The 19,863-nt window shown below is 35.0% G+C and overlaps 1 protein-coding gene across 2 annotated transcripts in view; it reads right to left on the reverse strand.

The window, feature by feature from the left end:
* LOC107556545 (ribonucleoprotein PTB-binding 2-like) overlaps positions 1 to 19,863 on the reverse strand; it is a 78,254-nt gene that overhangs the window by 22,862 nt on the left and 35,529 nt on the right. For both annotated transcript variants that reach the window (XM_016239689.1, XM_016239688.1), the window contains exons 3-4: positions 18,498 to 18,970; positions 2,294 to 2,485 (exon numbers count right to left, since the gene is read on the reverse strand). In XM_016239689.1, the coding sequence (XP_016095175.1) occupies positions 2,294 to 2,485; positions 18,498 to 18,970 (665 nt within the window). The remainder of the gene's footprint in view (positions 1 to 2,293; positions 2,486 to 18,497; positions 18,971 to 19,863) is intronic.

The raw sequence follows: 19,863 nt of genomic DNA on the forward strand, positions 1-19,863 counted from the left end.
ATTGGGGTGATTTTTTTTTAAGTTCCCTAACTATGATTAGAACCCTAAACAAACTCTATTTGTATTCACGTTCATGTGACAATGAACAGATCTGAGGCACAGCATTGAAAATGACTGATTAAATGAACCAGTAGGCACATATCTGGCCGTTATGTGTATGAGCTGATATGAGTTCTAACCAGTGAAGAAGACAAGTGCAGACACCTGCTAGTCCCCAAGCAGTGCTAAAATTACATGACTACACTCATACGCAAGCGCAACGGCCTGTCAGACTGAGGGGAAAGCTTGTGCCCTCACAGTCTGAGGATGAGTGGGTAGGCGTGTCTCAGATACAGACAGAGTGGCTCGGAGGGGTGGACTTCCTGAGAAATGTCAGCTTGCATTTGCTCTATTTGGCTTGATACATTTTGTTGGAAAAAGGGGAAGAAAGAGAGAGAGAGAGAGAGAGAGAGAGAGAGAGAGAGAGAGAGAGAGAGAGAGAGCAAGAGCAGTGGAGACATACAGCACTGCATTAAAGACACCATGAAATCAAAATTGCACTTTTGTGGCTTTCAGTTCAGGTCTGTCAGCTTTGAGGTCTTAATATATACAGTATGCTCTTGTTCTCCTAAAAATTTACAAAATTACCAATAAGCATGTACATTTGAATTGATGGCAATTAAAAAAAAAAAGAGATAAGCTCTTTGATATGTCCTGCTCCATTTTCCTGTTTCAATAGGACAAATGCCAACACAAGAATGAAAATGTCCATGAAACAATTTCATAGGGTCTATAAACATATTCCACCTTTAAAAGACCTTTAAGAACTGGCAGTCAGATATTTTATTGTCCTCCACAAGCAAAAAGCTTAATGTTGAACAATGAAATCAATTAATGTTCAGATGTAACATCCTGCTCTGGCAACAATATACTGCATCTGTCTACAGAATTAAGTCTCGAATTTGAAAAGAAATGAATACAATTAAAGAAAAGAAAAATGTTTCAATCAATGAGAACCACTATTTGAGATATGAAAGAACATGACTGTGTGTGTGTGTGTGTGTGAAGGCTAGGCTGTATATTGAGTGGTGCCTAACTGTGAGTTCTGTGAATAAGCTTGTCACATAAACAGCATAAAAAATCATGCTAAATGCAAATAATAAAATGCAACCAACCAAAATGAGTATTACCATATTTTATGTTGTATATAGTTTTAATAATAACATTTTAATAATACAATTAATAATTTTATTTAGCAGGGATGCATAAGGTGATAGTAAAGACTGTTGATATTAAATGATATTTCAAATAAATGCTATTCTTTTGAACTTTCTAGTCATCCTGAAAAAGTCTCATGGTTTCCACAAAAAAAAAAAAAAAATGTTTTCAACACTGCTAACATATTAGAATGATTTCTGAAGAATCATGTGAGGCTGAAGACTGAAGAATGGATTTTGCCATCAAAGGAATAAATTACATTTTATTATATATTCAAATAGAAAACAGCATTGTAATAATATTCCACAATATTTCACAATTTTACTTTTATCTTATCAAATAAATGCTGCATTGATATGCATAAAAGACTTCTTTCAAACACATTGAAAAAACTTACTGAACCCAAACATTTGAATGGTAAAGTATATATTAAATATTATGTTACAAAAGATATTAATATATTTCAAACCTTTAATAAGAAGTCCAATGAGGGAATTTAGAGCTCAAGTTGAGTCTTAATCATAAGCTCTCCATCATGGATGGACAGCAAGCTAAATAATACGCTTAACTTTATCTTACTGAAGGATTACACGAAAATGTGAACCAGACTGCATTAAAAACAGATTCACCTGCAGCAAGAATAAACATGGTTTGTGTCGACCACAATGTGTATTATAGAGAATTATTGTACGCCAAGAGCATAAAACCAAATAATTAAAGATACGTTTAGAAACCAAATACTCAAACTAAGACAATCTGAGTCCTGAAGCAAAACCTGTGTTTTGGAGAATATCTAATGCTCAACACCACTGACAGTGTCTTCAGGACAGGCTGCTGGTTTATGTGGATCTGTCCAGCATGATGAAAATAGCCCTGCAATTTATTTCAGGCCTCGGAAATGCAGCGGAGATCTGGAGATGTCTGAAACAGCAGGGTTTGTATGAATACTGTAATTAAACTGTCACCACTGCTGTTTCACACATGCACGTGTGTGCGTTAATGCTTCTGGATGAATATGTGAGAAACACTCTTGTTGCTTGCTATGTGGCGATAAAGAGAATGTCACTGGTCCCTTGTGAGCGTGCACGTCACTCACCACTCCCTGAGCAGCGATGAGGGCAGCGAGAGTGCTGCGTCCAGAGGTTCCTGGGGGACAGAGAGACAGACGTATCTCCTGACCCTGGATCAGCTGTCTGTCCATCTCCAGCAGCATGGCTTCAGCCTGCTCCGCCGTCTCGTACTCCACCACAGCGAAACCCCGCACTGGACTTCCCTCATCCTGAGCCAGCTGCAACACACACACAGTGTTTGGAGATCAACAAATCATGCCAAAGGCGTGTGATTGTGGTACATCATTACAATCCAATTTTCTCTCAGTTCTTGTGAGGCATGATTATTTTATGAAACCAAAAAAATTAACAATTTCATTCATTTTCATTAAAATTCTCAACTGGATGCATCCTAAATAATGGAAGCAAAATGTATCTGTAGATATGAGCTCCGCTGGGTTGAGCAGAGCCTTAAGGAACCCACTGATCTGTGTCTTCTGGAGTTGATTTGTGAGTTGCCTGCAGCTAAAGGATGTGGTTAATGATTGTGACATTCTGACATGAGAAATAAACCCCCCAATGCATATTAAGCACTACTTTGATATTAGGACAGAAACTGAGGTTTAATTATTGAGTATTTGTCCTTGTGGCAAACATGACGATTTCTGCTTATTGATACTGTAGGGTCCAAACATCTGAGACCAGACATCTGAGGATTTTTTTCATCTGTTTGTTTGTTTTTATTTAATGCTCATTATTTTATAATAATAATAATAAAACAATACTAACTGTTGACGTTGTTATTATTATTACTAGTAGTAGTAGTATCTGTACAAAGGATTTCATATTTACTTATTTGATTAGTGATTTAGAAATTCTGCATACTATTTCTTATGCATTTTGTTTCTTTCTGTATTGTTTCTTTGTTTACATTTTTGAAAATCCTAAAAAATTCTGTTTATTTACAGGTTTAAATCTGGTTTTAGTATGGTTTCAGACTTTTGGACTCCACTGTATAGTGTCAAACCAAAAATTATTGAGATACCAGATATAATTTTAGTAGTGCTGTCAAACGATTAATCGCATCCAAAATAAAAGTTTTTGTTTACATAATATATGAGTGTGTACTGTGTATATTTATTACGTATATATAAATACAAACACATGCATGTATATATTTAAGAAAAATACTTTGTTTATATAATAAATATATTTATATATAATAAAATATATAATAATATAAATATATAAATGTATATGCATGTAATTTTTTCCCCAAAATATATACTATATGTGTGTGTACATATATATATATATACATAACAAATAAGCACAAAACACACACACATATATATTATGTAAACAAAAACATTTATTTTGGATGCGATTAATCGTTTGACAGCACTAAATTTTAGATATCTTTTTACTAGTGGGTGCAGGACACTATAGTTAATTTATGTAAGTGAGGATAGCAAAATAAAGTAAACTGTGACATATTATACCCAAAAATTCTTCATACAGTGGACTACCAGTAAAATTGATAAACATTTGGGACAAAAATGATTCAGACACTTGGACCTGATCATGTTTTGCTAAAGTGTTTTTTTTTTATTGCTAATGCGAACATTTTAAACCAATAAATTGATATTATATCATTGTGTACTTAAATTTAATAGCTGACAGCTGATGGTTATTTAACCTAATTCATTACATACCTTTCTATCAAAGTTATCTGACATTATCAAGATGAATTTGTCCTGACACAGTTTAACTCTGAGTTATTGTCATATTTTATTACCATTTTCTAAACCATAGCAAATAAAATGTGAGAAATGTTGAAGGTGTCTGTACATTTGTTTTGGTTTGACTGTATATTTGTTATATAAATACAATTTTAGCTCATCCACACTCTTTATATTCTTAAGCTGTCTGACCAGTCCAGGACACCAAAGTATAGGTCAGACAAAGATGGTATACAACAATAACACTAACAATGGTATTGCAAAAATGACTGTTGTAAATAATCTATTAGTGAGGTAAGACATAAATATAGATTGTGTTTACTTAAGTTATTACTTTTTGGCATACAAAGATCATAGTTTTTTTAATAGAAACTACTGATAAAGAGTAGCCATTTACAGGTTAAGGAAAAACAGTAATTACTATGCAAAAAACACTAAGTGTTTTCATAACTGTGTAAACCAAGCAGCATATCACAGCATTTCATCTTTGCTGAGTCAGTGAGAAACGTTGTGCCTTACTACAGTAGCTTCATGTCAGGAACAGATATGACGTCATTTCATGCTTTCATTAATCCAGCAGTGTCCAGATCTAAAACTAGACCCTGTCTGTGGGAGAATGTTGTGTGTTCCAGCAGGCAAGTCAATTCCTTGTATATAGTTCTTTCCATGACTCTGGTTGGGGTGAAGAGAAATCTGGCTTTGTTTAACTTTTGATAAAGAAATATGAATGCACTGCCCCCCAAAAAGTACCACGGTCACTTAAGCCACACTTAGAGATGTATGAACGTTATTAGGTAACAAAATATTTGGGACCACTATACCCAAGACACATGTTAAATCAACTCGCAAACAAGCGTATTTAATGGTAAAATGATTCACCATCAAAAAACTAACACATGCACACAAGCCTACTTGCAAATATGCTAAAGACTCTCTAATTCCCAGCACAATTACCAGGCAGTGCTTTTGAATCTCACAGTCCTTATGAGGAACCACACAGGGAACCAAGAACATTTACAAGGTGAGCTTGAGTAAACACAAACACACACACTCTCCAGATGTGTTGTGAGGTGTTGACTTTCATCTATGTGCGTCATTTTGTTGAACTGGCCTCAAGGGAGTCCAGCGGCGCCGCATCAAAACATCTCCACCAACTGCCAGGAACTCATCAGTGGAAAGAACTGCCTCCTCTATCCACTCCTTCATCATGTTTGGCTTAAAGCTACGTTTGTTCCATGCCTCTTAGATAGTCTGGATCATGTTCTAAACACTAACCTCAAATTCAATCGATTTAGTCCATGATTCAGAACAGTCAGGACTGCTCAATTCAGACTGATTTACAAACTTCATTACAAAGAATCACACTAATCAAATGTTTTGTTGTTTTATACTGTTCATTTATTTTATTTGTGAATTAGCGAGAACAAATAAAAATAACTTGTTTAATGTCAATCTATTACAGTGGTGGCCAAAATTGTTCGAAGTTAGAACCCTTGGCATATTTAAGATGTTTCAGTTGTTTTTGTTGAATTGGCCATTATAATACCCATAAAACAAACTATTGCCAGAACTTTGAACTGTACATTCGAAGGAAAGCCTTTGGCTTGAGTTGCGGAAGGTATGGGATCACATTAGTGTTGAGGTTCTCAGGAAATATATTGGCACTATGCTAGAGAGATGTGCTGCTGTAATTGCTGCAAAAGGTGGACATACTAAATATTTAAGTTACAAGTGCATAAAAACAGTATGACTCACTTCATCTGATATTTGTTGTGCTCATAGCAACCATCTGCATGTTTCAAGAACATTATGAAATGAAATCATGTTTTGGAGGCAAAAAAGGTCAATATTTTCAGATCTGTCAGGTGTTCTGGCCACCACTGTATATATTTTGTGCTGTTCAATCTCTTTCATTATCATTTAAGTCCATGATTTAGAATGATGACTCCTGTGCTTAATTCAGACTGATTCACTTTGATTCACTTTGATTCATTACAAAGAATCAAACTAATCATGTGATTTGTGCACATTTTGTGCCATTAATAATTTGAATAATCTGTGCGAGGATAAATCAATAGAACATTGACTACGTTTACATGGACATCAGTAATCTAATTATTTACCTTATTCTAAATAAGATAATATTATGGTTATGGTGTTTAAATGAGTTGCTTTTAGAATATTCGATTAATAGTTCACATAGTTCGATTAATGGCACACGTCATTACGTCCCACGTGACGCTATCCGACGTCCCCTCCGTAATTCCACGTATAAACATATAGTTCGTCTTCGTGATGATGCCATGTACAGTTTTGGGTGTTTCATTTTTAATTTTATGAAAGCTTCAATTGCAGTTAATTATTTGTACGTGCCTACAGACGATAGCAGTGTTGAAGCTCTTTTATTTGCCGTCAAATGGTTGACCACTGGAAATAATTTGATTAAGGTGTTTACATGTCTATACTGCACTTCAGTAATACAAGTAAAATAGGAATACTCCACATGTCTTAATTCGATTTCTGTTTATTTCGAATATGACTTCAGCCAGATTAAGGTAATCAAAAATCTGTTTACGTGGTAGATTCTTAACCACAGTATTGTCTTAATCGTGTTCAAATCGGATCATTGTTGTCCATGTAAACGTACTCAATGTTGACTTGTTTAATGTCGATATATTATACATTTTGTGTCACAGCGCACTGAGCGCAGTCTCTTTTTCAATCAATTCAATCCATGATTCAGAAAGATGGCTCCTTTGCTTGATTTTAAGTGATTCAAAGACTGATTAATTACAAAAACTGCACTAATTAAGAGATTTGCTTATGTTTTGTGCTGTTATTTTATCTGTGTAGTCGCTGGGGTATATTTGAAGCAATAGCCAAAAATACATTGTATGGGTCAAAATGATAGATTTTTCTTTTATGCCAAAAATCATTAGGATATTAAGTAAAGATCATGTTCTATGAAAATATTTAGTAAATTTCCTACCGTAAATATATCAAAACTTAATTTTTGATTAGTAATATGCATTGCTAAGAACTTCATTTGAACAACTTTAAAGGCGATTTTCTCAATATTTTGATTGTTTTGCACCCTCAGATTCCAGATTTTCAAATAGTTGTATCTCAGCCAAATATTGTCCTATCCTAACAAACCATACATCAATGGAAAGCTTATTTATTCAGCTTCCATGTGATGTATAAAACTTAAGACAATTAAACATTGTGTAAACTTGTTATATTATATATTTTGTGCAGCTCAGTCTCTTTCTCGGTCAGTTCAGTCAAAGAATCAGAACAATGACTCCTCTGCTTGATCCAGACTGATTTACCAACTTTGACTGATTCATTATATCAGAATAGCACTAATAAAGTGATTTGTTCATTTTTTTCAATCTGTGCATTTAGCAAGTAGAAATTAATTGAACATTGTTTTAACTTGTTTAATGTCAATATATTATATACGTTGTGCCCGTTTCTTTTTCATCACATACAATTCACAAGTTCTCCTGAAAAACAGTGCAGTAAATACTGATGCACAGCCTCCACACAGCCTGAGAGAAAGAAAGAGATAGATGAAGAAAGAAAGGATGAAGGTTGAATCGAGGGACTCTATAAAGTGAGGGGGTGGAAGAAACTGATCAGCTATTGGCAGTTACTCTGTTGGAAATGAGACTCCTGAGGGAACACAGATAGAGGAAAGAGAGACTGAGAGAGAGCTCTGGAGAGTGAGTGAATGAATGAACAGATAATGTCCTAGTGACAGCGAAGAAGATAGAAAATAAGAAGCGCCGAAGAAGAGACAGGATGTTGAGAGAATGTGAGATGAAGACAGGCTGATTAGAGGACAGACAGAAAGGACTTACATAAAGGATGATAGATGCAAAAAGGGAAACACACAGTCAGATTCAAAGCGGGACCTTATACATGTACATATGCACAGACATGAATACAGACATGCTGGTGAGAATGGAGGAAACCATGAATCTGTAATGTGTACTAGTGTGGCCTGGATATTTCCTTCATACTGACACACACACTGGCGTACGTCCTTGGCAGTAATAAGTGGTGCGGTATGTCTCGGAGGAACCCGGGCTTATCTGTGCCAGTTATAATGCAGTCAGGACAGCGTATGTAAAAGTCTAAATATAGAGAAGGAAAAGCATTCGTCATTTGGAAGAGTGTCAAACATTTGTGTGTGTGTGTGTGTGTCCGTTCGAACACAACGGTGAATGCACACCATTCCCAGAATCTACCTTCCCAGAGGAACATTTTACTGCTCTCCTATAGCTCAGCAGTTTTCAGTTATGTTTCATTTAAATGTCAACTCAGATATTTTATCTAAAATTCCTTAAAATTAATAGAGCCGAGAGCAGAAAACATCAATGATGAAACATGTGTGAATATGATTAAAATAGTCAAATATGAAAGAACAAATCCTGTGGGTGTTTTTGATACCGAACTTATTCACAAAGTTAATGGTGAAAATGTAAATTAACTTATTAAAGCGGCACCTAGAGTTGAATGGGTGTGTAATTGCTTGAGTAGCAGGTGGCTCCATTCCACCATTTTATTGTTTTTGATGCCCAAATCAATTTAGAAGAATACAATAAAAGAAGCAAATGAGACAATCACTGCCATACAAGAACAGAGCTATTCAATTAATGTGCACTAATGCAGATAATTTGTTCTTGAAAGAATTTGATTGCTTTCTCATCTGTTATCGGCTGAAATATGTGAACTCAATCTTTACAGTATGCTTCAATAAATAGTGCCCTTAAATAGTTTTTTTTTCTGTAATCTAGTGCTACCTTTAAACCAATGATTAAGTATCTATTATTGGCCAGTGCAATACATAAAAAAAATCCCTAATATCAGTCAATAACAGGTACATTGCACATCTCTTGAGTACTGAAACCTCTGAATTTTGATTGCAAACATTAATGTCTTGAAATATCTGAGCATAGTTTGTGACACTGCTGAGAGCTCCAGACGAGATACACTACCATTCAAAAGTTGATTTTTTTTTTTATGTTTCTGAAATGTATTTTAATACATTTAAAAATAAAATAATTTCCTGTGGTTGCAAAGCTAAATTTTCAGCAGTCATTAATCCAGTATTCAGTGTTATGTTCCTTCAGAAATCATTTTAATATGCTGATTTTGTACTCAAGAAACATTTCTTCTTATTATCAATGCTGAAAACAGCTATTCTGCATAATATTTTTGTCAGGGTTTCTTTGATGAACAGATAAATTAGAGTAAGTAGTAGATAATAATAGATGAATAAAAAGAACAGCATTAAAAAAAAAAACTTGAAATTTAGAAAAATCTAAGGAGCAGGAAACATAAGAAAAGGTCTCCGTTTGCTTTCCATTTAGTCACATTTCTGTCTAAGACAAAGTTTTGGAAAAATCTCATATTAAAAAGATTATATTTGTGATTTTTCTTTTTTATGGGCTTCCTCTGTTTCATGTTCCTGCTTTTAAAACGCCCACCTATTCGACTCTCAAATTTGCACCCAAACACACACACACACACACACACACACAAACAGCCCCAGATGAGCTTGTTACATCTCTTGTTTAAAAAAAAATAAAAATAAACCTTGAAAAGAGATGAAATATGAAAAATAGATATTTAGAGGCAAAGAAAAAAAGGGAACTGTCACCACCCAGGGCTCTTATCGCAGCCAAAAACACCACACACACACACAGACTAGCAAAATCAAACAGGAAGTAGATTTGTTTGTATGTATATGATGACAGGCTTCTGTATGACAAATTGGAGCATAAAATGTTTTCAGTAAACCTGCTGAGCTGCGCAAATGGTAAACTGCTCTCTCTTGGCCCAAACTGATTCTGTCATGAGTCTATATCCTGCAGGGCACTTGACACAAATCTAACACAATAATGTTACTCCATGAGTTTCCTGCGTTAGGCCTTGTATGTACAAAAACTTTAAGGAGAGAGTGGTCAGGTGTCTATATATATATGGGTGCAGTCACACCTACTATAGTCTCGCACAGCCAGACCTTCATCACAACTTTCACTGGCCAAGAACCACTCATGAAGCCATCTGATAGTCATGTAAAGCAGCCAATCACACTTTGTTTTGCTCAGCATCATGTTTAGGGATGTGAAAATGTTAAGTCAATGTTCCTACAATAGCAGACCGGCATACAATTAATAAATTCATCATTCAATAATATCATTAGATCATGAAATCATTGTCACAGTTGTAAACACAACGGCTTTGTTCTTCTATGAGAGGGTTCGGAGTCGCGACTCACATGTCTCTCAGAAACCCTGTAGAATTCAACCAATCACATGAAGACTTCAAAATTCCCGAAGAGTTTCCCATTTTGCTAACCGTGGTCCATGGGCGTGATGACTGAGGCTGAGACTACACCCACTGAGACGTTCAACCGCCAGCCATTACTGACCTCAGGCCAGAGAAATCAATACAGCAACCACCTTCATTTAAACACACACAAACAATATAAAGTAAACCATAAAGTACTCCATCAAAAGCAAATATTGTATATGGATGTCTGCATGGTGTGTTCCCTCTGGCTCGGACATGGTCTATTTCCTCTTATAAATGGCTGACCTTTGAGAGCGATAGAAAGACCCCAGTGGGATTCGGAGAAAAAAAGGGGGCGCTAGGCAGTATGAACGAAAGAATAATGTCAAGGCAGTGGTGAAGAACGAAAAAAATTCAGCCTTACATAACTTGGTATAAGATCAAGTAACAAGATTTTTTATATTTTTTGGAAGAAAATAAGAAAATGTAGGCAGGCAGTGTTTGCCCATACAAAACCATCTCTACGGCCCCCAGCGATCTCTTTAAACTACCCTAAGTCACAAGAGTCCACCTTGAGAAGATATTCTAGTGCTTAGATATGGCTCCCAGGGGTCTCTGCACAGGCTCCCAAGTCACCATCAAGTCTGTATGATATTCTGGTTCCTAGGCTTAATGGCTTAGATAGCACCATAAGTCAATAAGCTACATGTTTCGAGTTATTAGGTACAACGGATCACAAAGATTCACAAAACTTTGGGTGAAAGGATAATGACAAGCATAAGCAATAACAATAGTGATACCCAGCTGCATAAAAAAATAAAAAAAATAAAATCAATGCGAATTAGGGGTGTGACGCGATCTCGTGGCACGAGGTCATATCTCATACACAGAACTGTAAAGGTATTCACGGCAACCCGTCATAATAAAAGTCTGGTTTGATTTGAAGACAGTGCCTATAACTATTTTTCCGTAGAATGTACATAGCCTACTACTACTACTACTACTACTAAAATTAAACAAACATTATTTTTTAAGGAATAATCACACAAAACATTTCTTCTATGTTTTAATTTTAATAGTAAATCCCCTTTGTTTGCCAAAAATTTCAATAATTAAAAGATAAATGATCAATTAAATTAATGTTTTATGCCTTCATTTGATAACCAGAAAAATGTAAATACACAACACAGACTTTCTGAGGGGAAAAAAATTCATAAGGCTACTTTAAGAAAAAAATTAATAAATTAAGTTGTTTTATGCATTCAAATAATGCATAAAACAACTTAACAAAAAATATAAATAATATGGTGAGAAAAAATAAAACATTTCATAGGGACCTAAACATGTAATTTTTGTTAAACTTTTAATAAATTGATGTGAAAATTTATACATTTCATGATTTTAATTAATTAGACATGCTTTTTAATTAATACAATTTTATTTAACTATTAAAAAGGAGTCGAGAAAAATTCTAACGAAAAAAAAAAAAACGGAATCCAGAAAAATTAAAAGTTTGAAAAAAATCTAATGGAATTTAGGAAAAAATAAAACTGATTTCAGGGCCCTAACTATCCCTCAGCCTTACCGCGCCACCCAGTTTGGGAACCACTGCTTTATTCTTTTAAATGGATACATTAATCGTGTTTATCATTGAGAGATGTTGAATGTCAGCGGTCAAGACATTTGCAGAGCTTTAAAGTCTGCATGAAATCAAAATTGACTTTATTTACTTTACTAGCGCACATTGCTAGTCTTGATGTGTTCAAGTTAATCCGCTGAAAAAAATTGTTTGTCTTTGTAATCTTTAATCAAAATCTGAACATTTACTTCCGCTCTGGAATGGCATTCCTTTTCTGATGACGTCAGTTTGACGGCTTGGGCAGAATATCCTTAAACACACCCCTCTAACTGTTAGATTGCTATGAGTGAGAGACAGAGAGGAGGAGCGCAAAAATAAAACCATGCCCTCTATTCAATATTCCGTTTCAGCTGGAAATATGTCACTACACTGAAATAAAGTCGGCAGCAACTTCCGGTTCACGCGGACTTTAAAGTGGAAATCAGTTTACTAAATAATGTAAACTTGACTGACTGCTTCACTTCCACTTTAAAGGGATATTTATGTTATTTATTATTTATTTTTAGTTATACTATTTATAATTTTTGTGCAATTACTTGCCTGTCAGTTGAGTTTGTGGCAAAACATTTTGCAGTGTTTACATGTTGTTTATTACTGCATACAATTTATTAAAATAGATGTTTAATTTCATAAAGTACAAGTTGATTTCAAAATGCACCTACTTTTTTGTCATATCTCATACACAGAACTGTAAAGGTATTCACGGCAACCCGTCATAATAAAAGTCTGGTTTGATTTGAAGACAGTGCCTATAACTATTTTTCCGTAGAATGTACATAGCCTACTACTACTACTACTACTACTAAAATTAAACAAACATTATTTTTTAAGGAATAATCACACAAAACATTTCTTCTATGTTTTAATTTTAATAGTAAATCCCCTTTGTTTGCCAAAAATTTCAATAATTAAAAGATAAATGATCAATTAAATTAATGTTTTATGCCTTCATTTGATAACCAGAAAAATGTAAATACACAACACAGACTTTCTGAGGGGAAAAAAATTCATAAGGCTACTTTAAGAAAAAAATTAATAAATTAAGTTGTTTTATGCATTCAAATAATGCATAAAACAACTTAACAAAAAATATAAATAATATGGTGAGAAAAAATAAAACATTTCATAGGGACCTAAACATGTAATTTTTGTTAAACTTTTAATAAATTGATGTGAAAATTTATACATTTCATGATTTTAATTAATTAGACATGCTTTTTAATTAATACAATTTTATTTAACTATTAAAAAGGAGTCGAGAAAAATTCTAACGAAAAAAAAAAAAACGGAATCCAGAAAAATTAAAAGTTTGAAAAAAATCTAATGGAATTTAGGAAAAAATAAAACTGATTTCAGGGCCCTAACTATCCCTCAGCCTTACCGCGCCACCCAGTTTGGGAACCACTGCTTTATTCTTTTAAATGGATACATTAATCGTGTTTATTATATGATTAAAGTCTGCATAAAATCAAAATTGACTTTATTTACTTTACTAGCGCACATTGCTAGTAATGATGTGAACAATTAATCCGTGCAAGTTAATCCGCTGAAAAAAATTGTTTGTCTTTGTAATCTTTAATCAAAATCTGAACATTTACTTCCGCTCTGGAATGGCATTCCTTTTCTGATGACGTCAGTTTGACGGCTTGGGCAGAATATCCTTAAACACACCCCTCTAACTGTTAGATTGCTATGAGTGAGAGACAGAGAGGAGGAGCGCAAAAATAAAACCATGCCCTCTATTCAATATTCCGTTTCAGCTGGAAATATGTCACTACACTGAAATAAAGTCGGCAGCAACTTCCGGTTCACGCGGACTTTAAAGTGGAAATCAGTTTACTAAATAATGTAAACTTGACTGACTGCTTCACTTCCACTTTAAAGGGATATTTATGTTATTTATTATTTATTTTTAGTTATACTATTTATAATTTTTGTGCAATTACTTGCCTGTCAGTTGAGTTTGTGGCAAAACATTTTGCAGTGTTTACATGTTGTTTATTACTGCATACAATTTATTAAAATAGATGTTTAATTTCATAAAGTACAAGTTGATTTCAAAATGCACCTACTTTTTTGCATTTTGTGTTTTTCAGTTGAATAAAAGACTATTTTTCCCTATATATTTCATCATTGAGGATTTCTTTAAAAACCTCATCTCATCTCGTTCTGGTGAACCCAGTCTCGTGTCTTGTCTCGTCTCGTGGGATAAGTGTCTCGTCACACCTCTAATGCGAATACATTTTAACTGACACAACCTACTGTTCAGACCAATATAATCATTCAAATGCTGCCAATACTACCAAATTTCTTATGACAATTTTTTTATTGACTAGATTTTTTATTAATATCTGCGAATAAGGTTTGCACTTTTAGTCACATGCCCAGGACCATTGCTATTACATAAATTGACTTGGTGACGCTCACAAACAGATTGTTTCGATAAGAAGAATCCAGAAAACAGCTCTCATGTCTCCATACTCACGCATTTAGTGTTGTTAGATAAACAACATAGCGAACACAAAAACTGTAATGCAAATACTGTTTAACGTCCATTCTTCTCTGTCACAGCCAGGTGTCAAAAACGAAAAGTGAATTTGCATTTTTATCCAGACAATCTACTGTTTTTTTTCTGCACTGGTATAATAAACCAGTGTTGTTATTGTTAATCAAAACAAAAGCTATTAAATAAAATAACTTCAATAAAATATTAGATTATAAGAAATGTTATCAAACTAATGTAGCAACTAACTGAAATAAAGTGTTTAAGCACAACAATTACTAAAACTAAAATTGAAATAGAAAATGTATTTAAAGCTAAATTGAAGTTTTAAAAATAATAATAGAAAATTGACAAAAGCACAACAAAATTACTAAAACTTAAAACTAAACTAAACTAAAATTCAATATATTAAAATATAATATCATTATAGTATATAGCTAAGAGTAAAATTACACTGGTCTAAGCAGACAAATTGTATTTGTAAATTGGACAGAATGATCATGTTGAACATCTTTATATACCTAGAAGAAACATCACAACCTGGGAATAAAACAATGACAGATATATACATGCACTCAACATGCAAGCACTTAAACCAAAGTGATATAATAAAAAATAAAAGCAGTGCAAAAATGCATGTACAGCAAAATAATAAGGGATACATTTAAAAGCATGTCAATCCAAACATCTAAATGGATGTATAAATTTTTCAAATGACCTACATGTGGTCATTAATAATGCAGCAGCATTAAAAATCACATCACTTAATCTGTACGATCAATATGAATATTTTTAGACATTAAACATTCATGGTTACTTATTTGAAAAGTATATACTGTGTGCATCTTCATATCCCATCTTTAAGAAGGAGGTTGTCTTAAAAAGTGACATGTTTGTTTGTGGGTGTGTTATGACAGCCTTCAAAATCTACTGATGGTGTCAGGTCACGGGTCAGCAGATGAGTTGACCTTCATATCAGCCGAAAGGAAACATAAAGAAAAACACAGAGACAAACAGAGAGCAGACAAAGAGAGGGAAGGAAAGGAATGGATAAAGAAAAACAGAAAGCAGCAATAACAAAATCAAAACTCTCCACTTGCGATTAATCACATCCACCTAAATATATCTGGATGCACTGTGTGTGTGTTCAGCTGTCAGTCTTTGTGTGTATGTGAGACCATCATATGTGCCAGGGTTAGAATATGCCCGTCATAGACGCGCTGAGTCATCTAATAACATAACTGCTGCTGTCTTTCTCAAAAAGAAAGGCAAAAGGAAGAGAGTTGACAGAAGGGAGGGGGACTGCGAGATGAATGAGTGACAAAGTGGGAGGTGGGATGTGAGAAAGAAAAAAAAAGATGCATTTTCAAACACATCTATTGGCGCTTACATTTTCTGTCAACTAAACTCATATCACACCATAGTAGTTTTGAGAAATACACTTAATTTGCATCATGTGTGGAGAGTCAAACATGGCCTCGTCATCACTCTAAACGAGAACTATGATCAAGCTAATCTGACTTTAAGCCAGTAAATGTCATTTACTCACCCTCATGTCAGTATGTCTTTCCTTCAAGGAACACAAAGGAGATATTCTGCCTCATAATTGGTTCTTGTGTGTCTTGTGATCAACTGAGAAATCCCAGGTATAAATGTGCACAGTGTGTGTGAATAAGATTGAAGTGTTTTAACAAATAAATACAATTTATAGAAAGCACCACTACTGAGCAATTTGACTAATGACTGATTAATATACTCATAACAATGAATTAAACAACTGTTAATTTGTGATATCGTTTTTTTGTCATCTCACTTCAATAATGTCATCATCTATGCGTTAGTGGAAGCAAATTGTGTAGTTAAACTTCATAAATAGTGAACAGCTGGCTCATTTAGTTTAATTCACATCTAGTTAATTAGCAGTCTTTTTACATTTCAATGAAATGAGCAAAACAGCAGTCTAGAATTTTTTTTAAAGTGAAACTAAGGGTGAATATATATATATATATATATATATAAATAAATATTATATAGTTCGGGGTGGTGAAATGGTCTGCTGTTTTTGTTTTACTTTTAAAGTGATCAACCACTGCGGTATTACAACAGAAGGACTGAATAAACCCTGAAATAACTCCATATATCTAAACAGCTGCGTTGAAGAACTCCAATTAGGAGAACACATTACTAGAGTCACTCTTTCCAATCATCATCCAGTTATAAAAGAAGCTTTTAGATCATTAAAAACCTCCTAAATATTGATGAGACATTTTCTGTCAACATGAGGCACATTTTGCATCTTATTTTCCGGCATCCCCTGCACAGAAATGAGCTGAATCACTTGCGCAGTTCATCGAGTTATCTCATTTCTGTACAGTAGTGGGGGCGGCAATATTCAGAGAGCTCCGTTATTGATTCTTGAAGCAAAGCTTGAGTATTAAAGAGGCCTGAGAGCACTGTGATGCAATTTGCGGTCAAAGTCCTGAGAGTTTGATACATCTCATACACTCCAGCAGATGTTGTGGGTTTAGTGCTGCTGCAAAAGTTCATGGGATTGAGAGGGTGTAGCGTATTGATTTCTGTGTTGGCTGAGTTGGCCCTAACTGTAGATCTAAAGCCGGTGTTGCCCTTTAGCTTTAATGGTTTTGATTAGGATGGAGGCTGAGGAAACCGTATCCTGCATCAGCACTTAAAGACAGTTTTCCTGGGCGGTATTGATTTCTGCAGAAGGTCTGCATGGTGAAAAGCTCTCTCTTATTAACACAGTGGAGACAGAAGTGAAGGCTGGGTAGGGTTTCCACACAAGTCATCGTCACCAAGTCTGGCAACAGAACTCAACCTCTAAAGCCACAATCAGATCATCAGTACTTCTCTAATGACTAGGTTGGGAACAGAAACCCGGGTTGTATTGAGAAACGGTTCCAAAAAAATACTGGAACCAAATGATGCTAATGGAGAAATGCGTGACAAGTGTAGTCTGATTCCTGAACTAATTACCCTTATGAGCCTTTTTTGATGAACATTAATGAGTCAAACAAAGCACAGTTCAGTCTAAATACCAAACAAATGACACTTATAAGCCATTCTTTTCTTGAATCAGAAAAATCCATCACAGTACTTGGATTCCAAAATGAAGTACACTTATAAACCGTTTTTTAGCCAAATTCAGATCAATGCAGTGTCATATTTCTGAAAGAATGATTCTTATGTTTATCTTCTTGTTTTTTTAAGCAAGTCAAAAACATACCATGCAATTAGATTCTCAAACAGATGAGCCATTTCTTTAAGTGAATCAGAAAATCTCATCAGTTCTTTTTGGCAAATTGAATGTTTAAGTGAATAAAAAACTCACAGTGTATTCTGATTGCCAAGCAAATGACTCTTAAAGGGCAGTTCTTTTAAGTGAAACAAAACATACATAGCAATCAGTGTAGTCTAATTACTGAAAAAAACTACTCTCATGAGCCATTTCTTTAGTGAATCAGAAAAGCTCAGCACAATAAGTTTAGTCTGATTCCCTAACAAATGGTTCTTATAAGCCATTTTTATGTGATTCAAAAACATACAGCACAATCACTGTGGCCAGATTCCTATATAAATGACTCAAATGAGCTGGTCCTTTTAAGCGAATCAAAAACTTAATTAATTTGTCTCACAAACTTTTATGGGTGTTTTTTATGTAATTTCTGAAGCTTGACAGTTCCCATTTTTTCACTTTCATTGTATGAAAAACAGCACCAGAAACAATGTGCTAAACTTCTCCTTTTGTGTTCCACAGAATAAAGAAAGTCATACAAATTTGAAGCAAAGATGAGGGTGATTAAATTATAACAAAATTGTCATTTTTGGGTGAACTATTCCTTTAAAAGACTGCAAGTGGCAGCAACCAACACATTCCGCTGAACTGCAGTAGCCCTACAGAAATCATTTCTCTGTTGGACTAAGAAATATTTTCATCTTTACTTCACCAAATCATTTTTTCTATAAAATAATTGTTTCCAGCCACGTCTGTGGAGGTGAAATGCCTAAATACAAACGCCCTGTTACTTTTCTTCACATCTCACCTGGCAGAAGACTGGTTTGTAGCTTTCTGAAAAAATGTGTGCCAGCTCCTCCGAGTCTTCAAAGTCTAGCGGCAGGCGATCCACGCACAGGCACTTGGAGTGGAGGTGGTCAGCAGAGGTCAGGTGGTTGACGTCAGCCCACTGCACCATGAGTGCACGGTCGCCCAGCGGTTTGCCCAAGAGTTCTGACCGTGCCCTGGAGGCCGAGTCCTTCTTCATGTACTCCACAAAGCCGTAGCCTTTGGAGTGGCCCATAAGGTCACTGTACACCAGGAAACAGCGTTCAATGTTGCCATAGGAGCGCACCAGCTCCTGAAACTGACTGGCAGTGACTGTGTAGGGCAGGTTGGTGACACACAGGAGAGAGTCCGTGGGCTGAAGCTGGACAGTGATGTCACGGCCTCGGACTGATGTCTGGTGCAGAGTTCGGATGGCATCCTGTGCCTGGTCACCATTTAGAAGGGTTACGAAGGCTATTGAGACAAACACACACACACATACACACACATACACAAAAAAACATTAATAAAACACTCAAACAGCAAATCAAACGGATCTTGAGTGTAAAAACCAACAAGAGTAGTATTACATCCTGGGAGTAAGAAAGAACTAAAAATTTGGGTCACGCTGAGTCTAACAAAACACAAATGGAAAAACTCAAACATAAAAATTAACATACAGGCCAGAAAAAAAATCATTATATGACATTTAAAAAATTGCAGTTATATGTTAGTGGATGCATTTCACGAGAAGAGGAGCAATTGTATGATTTTTTTTTCTTTTCACTGAAACAAAGAGCAGACTGTGGATGAGAACTTTGCAGGAGTAAACATTGGCACTCTAGGATCCGACACTGATGTTAACTGCAGTGAATATGCAGCACAACCTTAAAAAAGTTAAATTCCAGAACAAGCATACTCATATATCACAATTTTAGCAGACAAGTAATGCATGCAATTCCCAATCCTTTAAGTTCCTTCTATGCATGTGTAGGAAACGTTTTCCTCGTTGAAGCAGAGACCAGGAGACGTTGGGATATCTTTCATACAAAAGTTACTCTTTATTGAGAACTTGCTGTGCGTCGCTGCAGTCGTTCAAGTCTAACTAAGGCAGTGATACATTGTAGTTTATATACATTTAGGGGGCAGTGCTTAGAAATGGAGACAAAACACCTGGGTGACGACCTTAAACAAAGCATGCAAATGAAGTATTCAGGTATAGCAACCTGCCCCATTTCACCAGTCCTAATCCAATCCGCATAACTACTCAAAGACTGGGGCAGAGGCACCAAGAGCCATTACAAACAAAAGGTGATAGTCTCAGTAATCTGGTTCATTTGACTAACAATAAGAGAACAGGAACTGAC

This window comes from Sinocyclocheilus grahami, unplaced genomic scaffold, assembly GCF_001515645.1.
Source record: "Sinocyclocheilus grahami isolate Dianchi unplaced genomic scaffold, SAMN03320097.WGS_v1.1 scaffold572.1, whole genome shotgun sequence".
Lineage (NCBI taxonomy): Eukaryota > Metazoa > Chordata > Actinopteri > Cypriniformes > Cyprinidae > Sinocyclocheilus > Sinocyclocheilus grahami.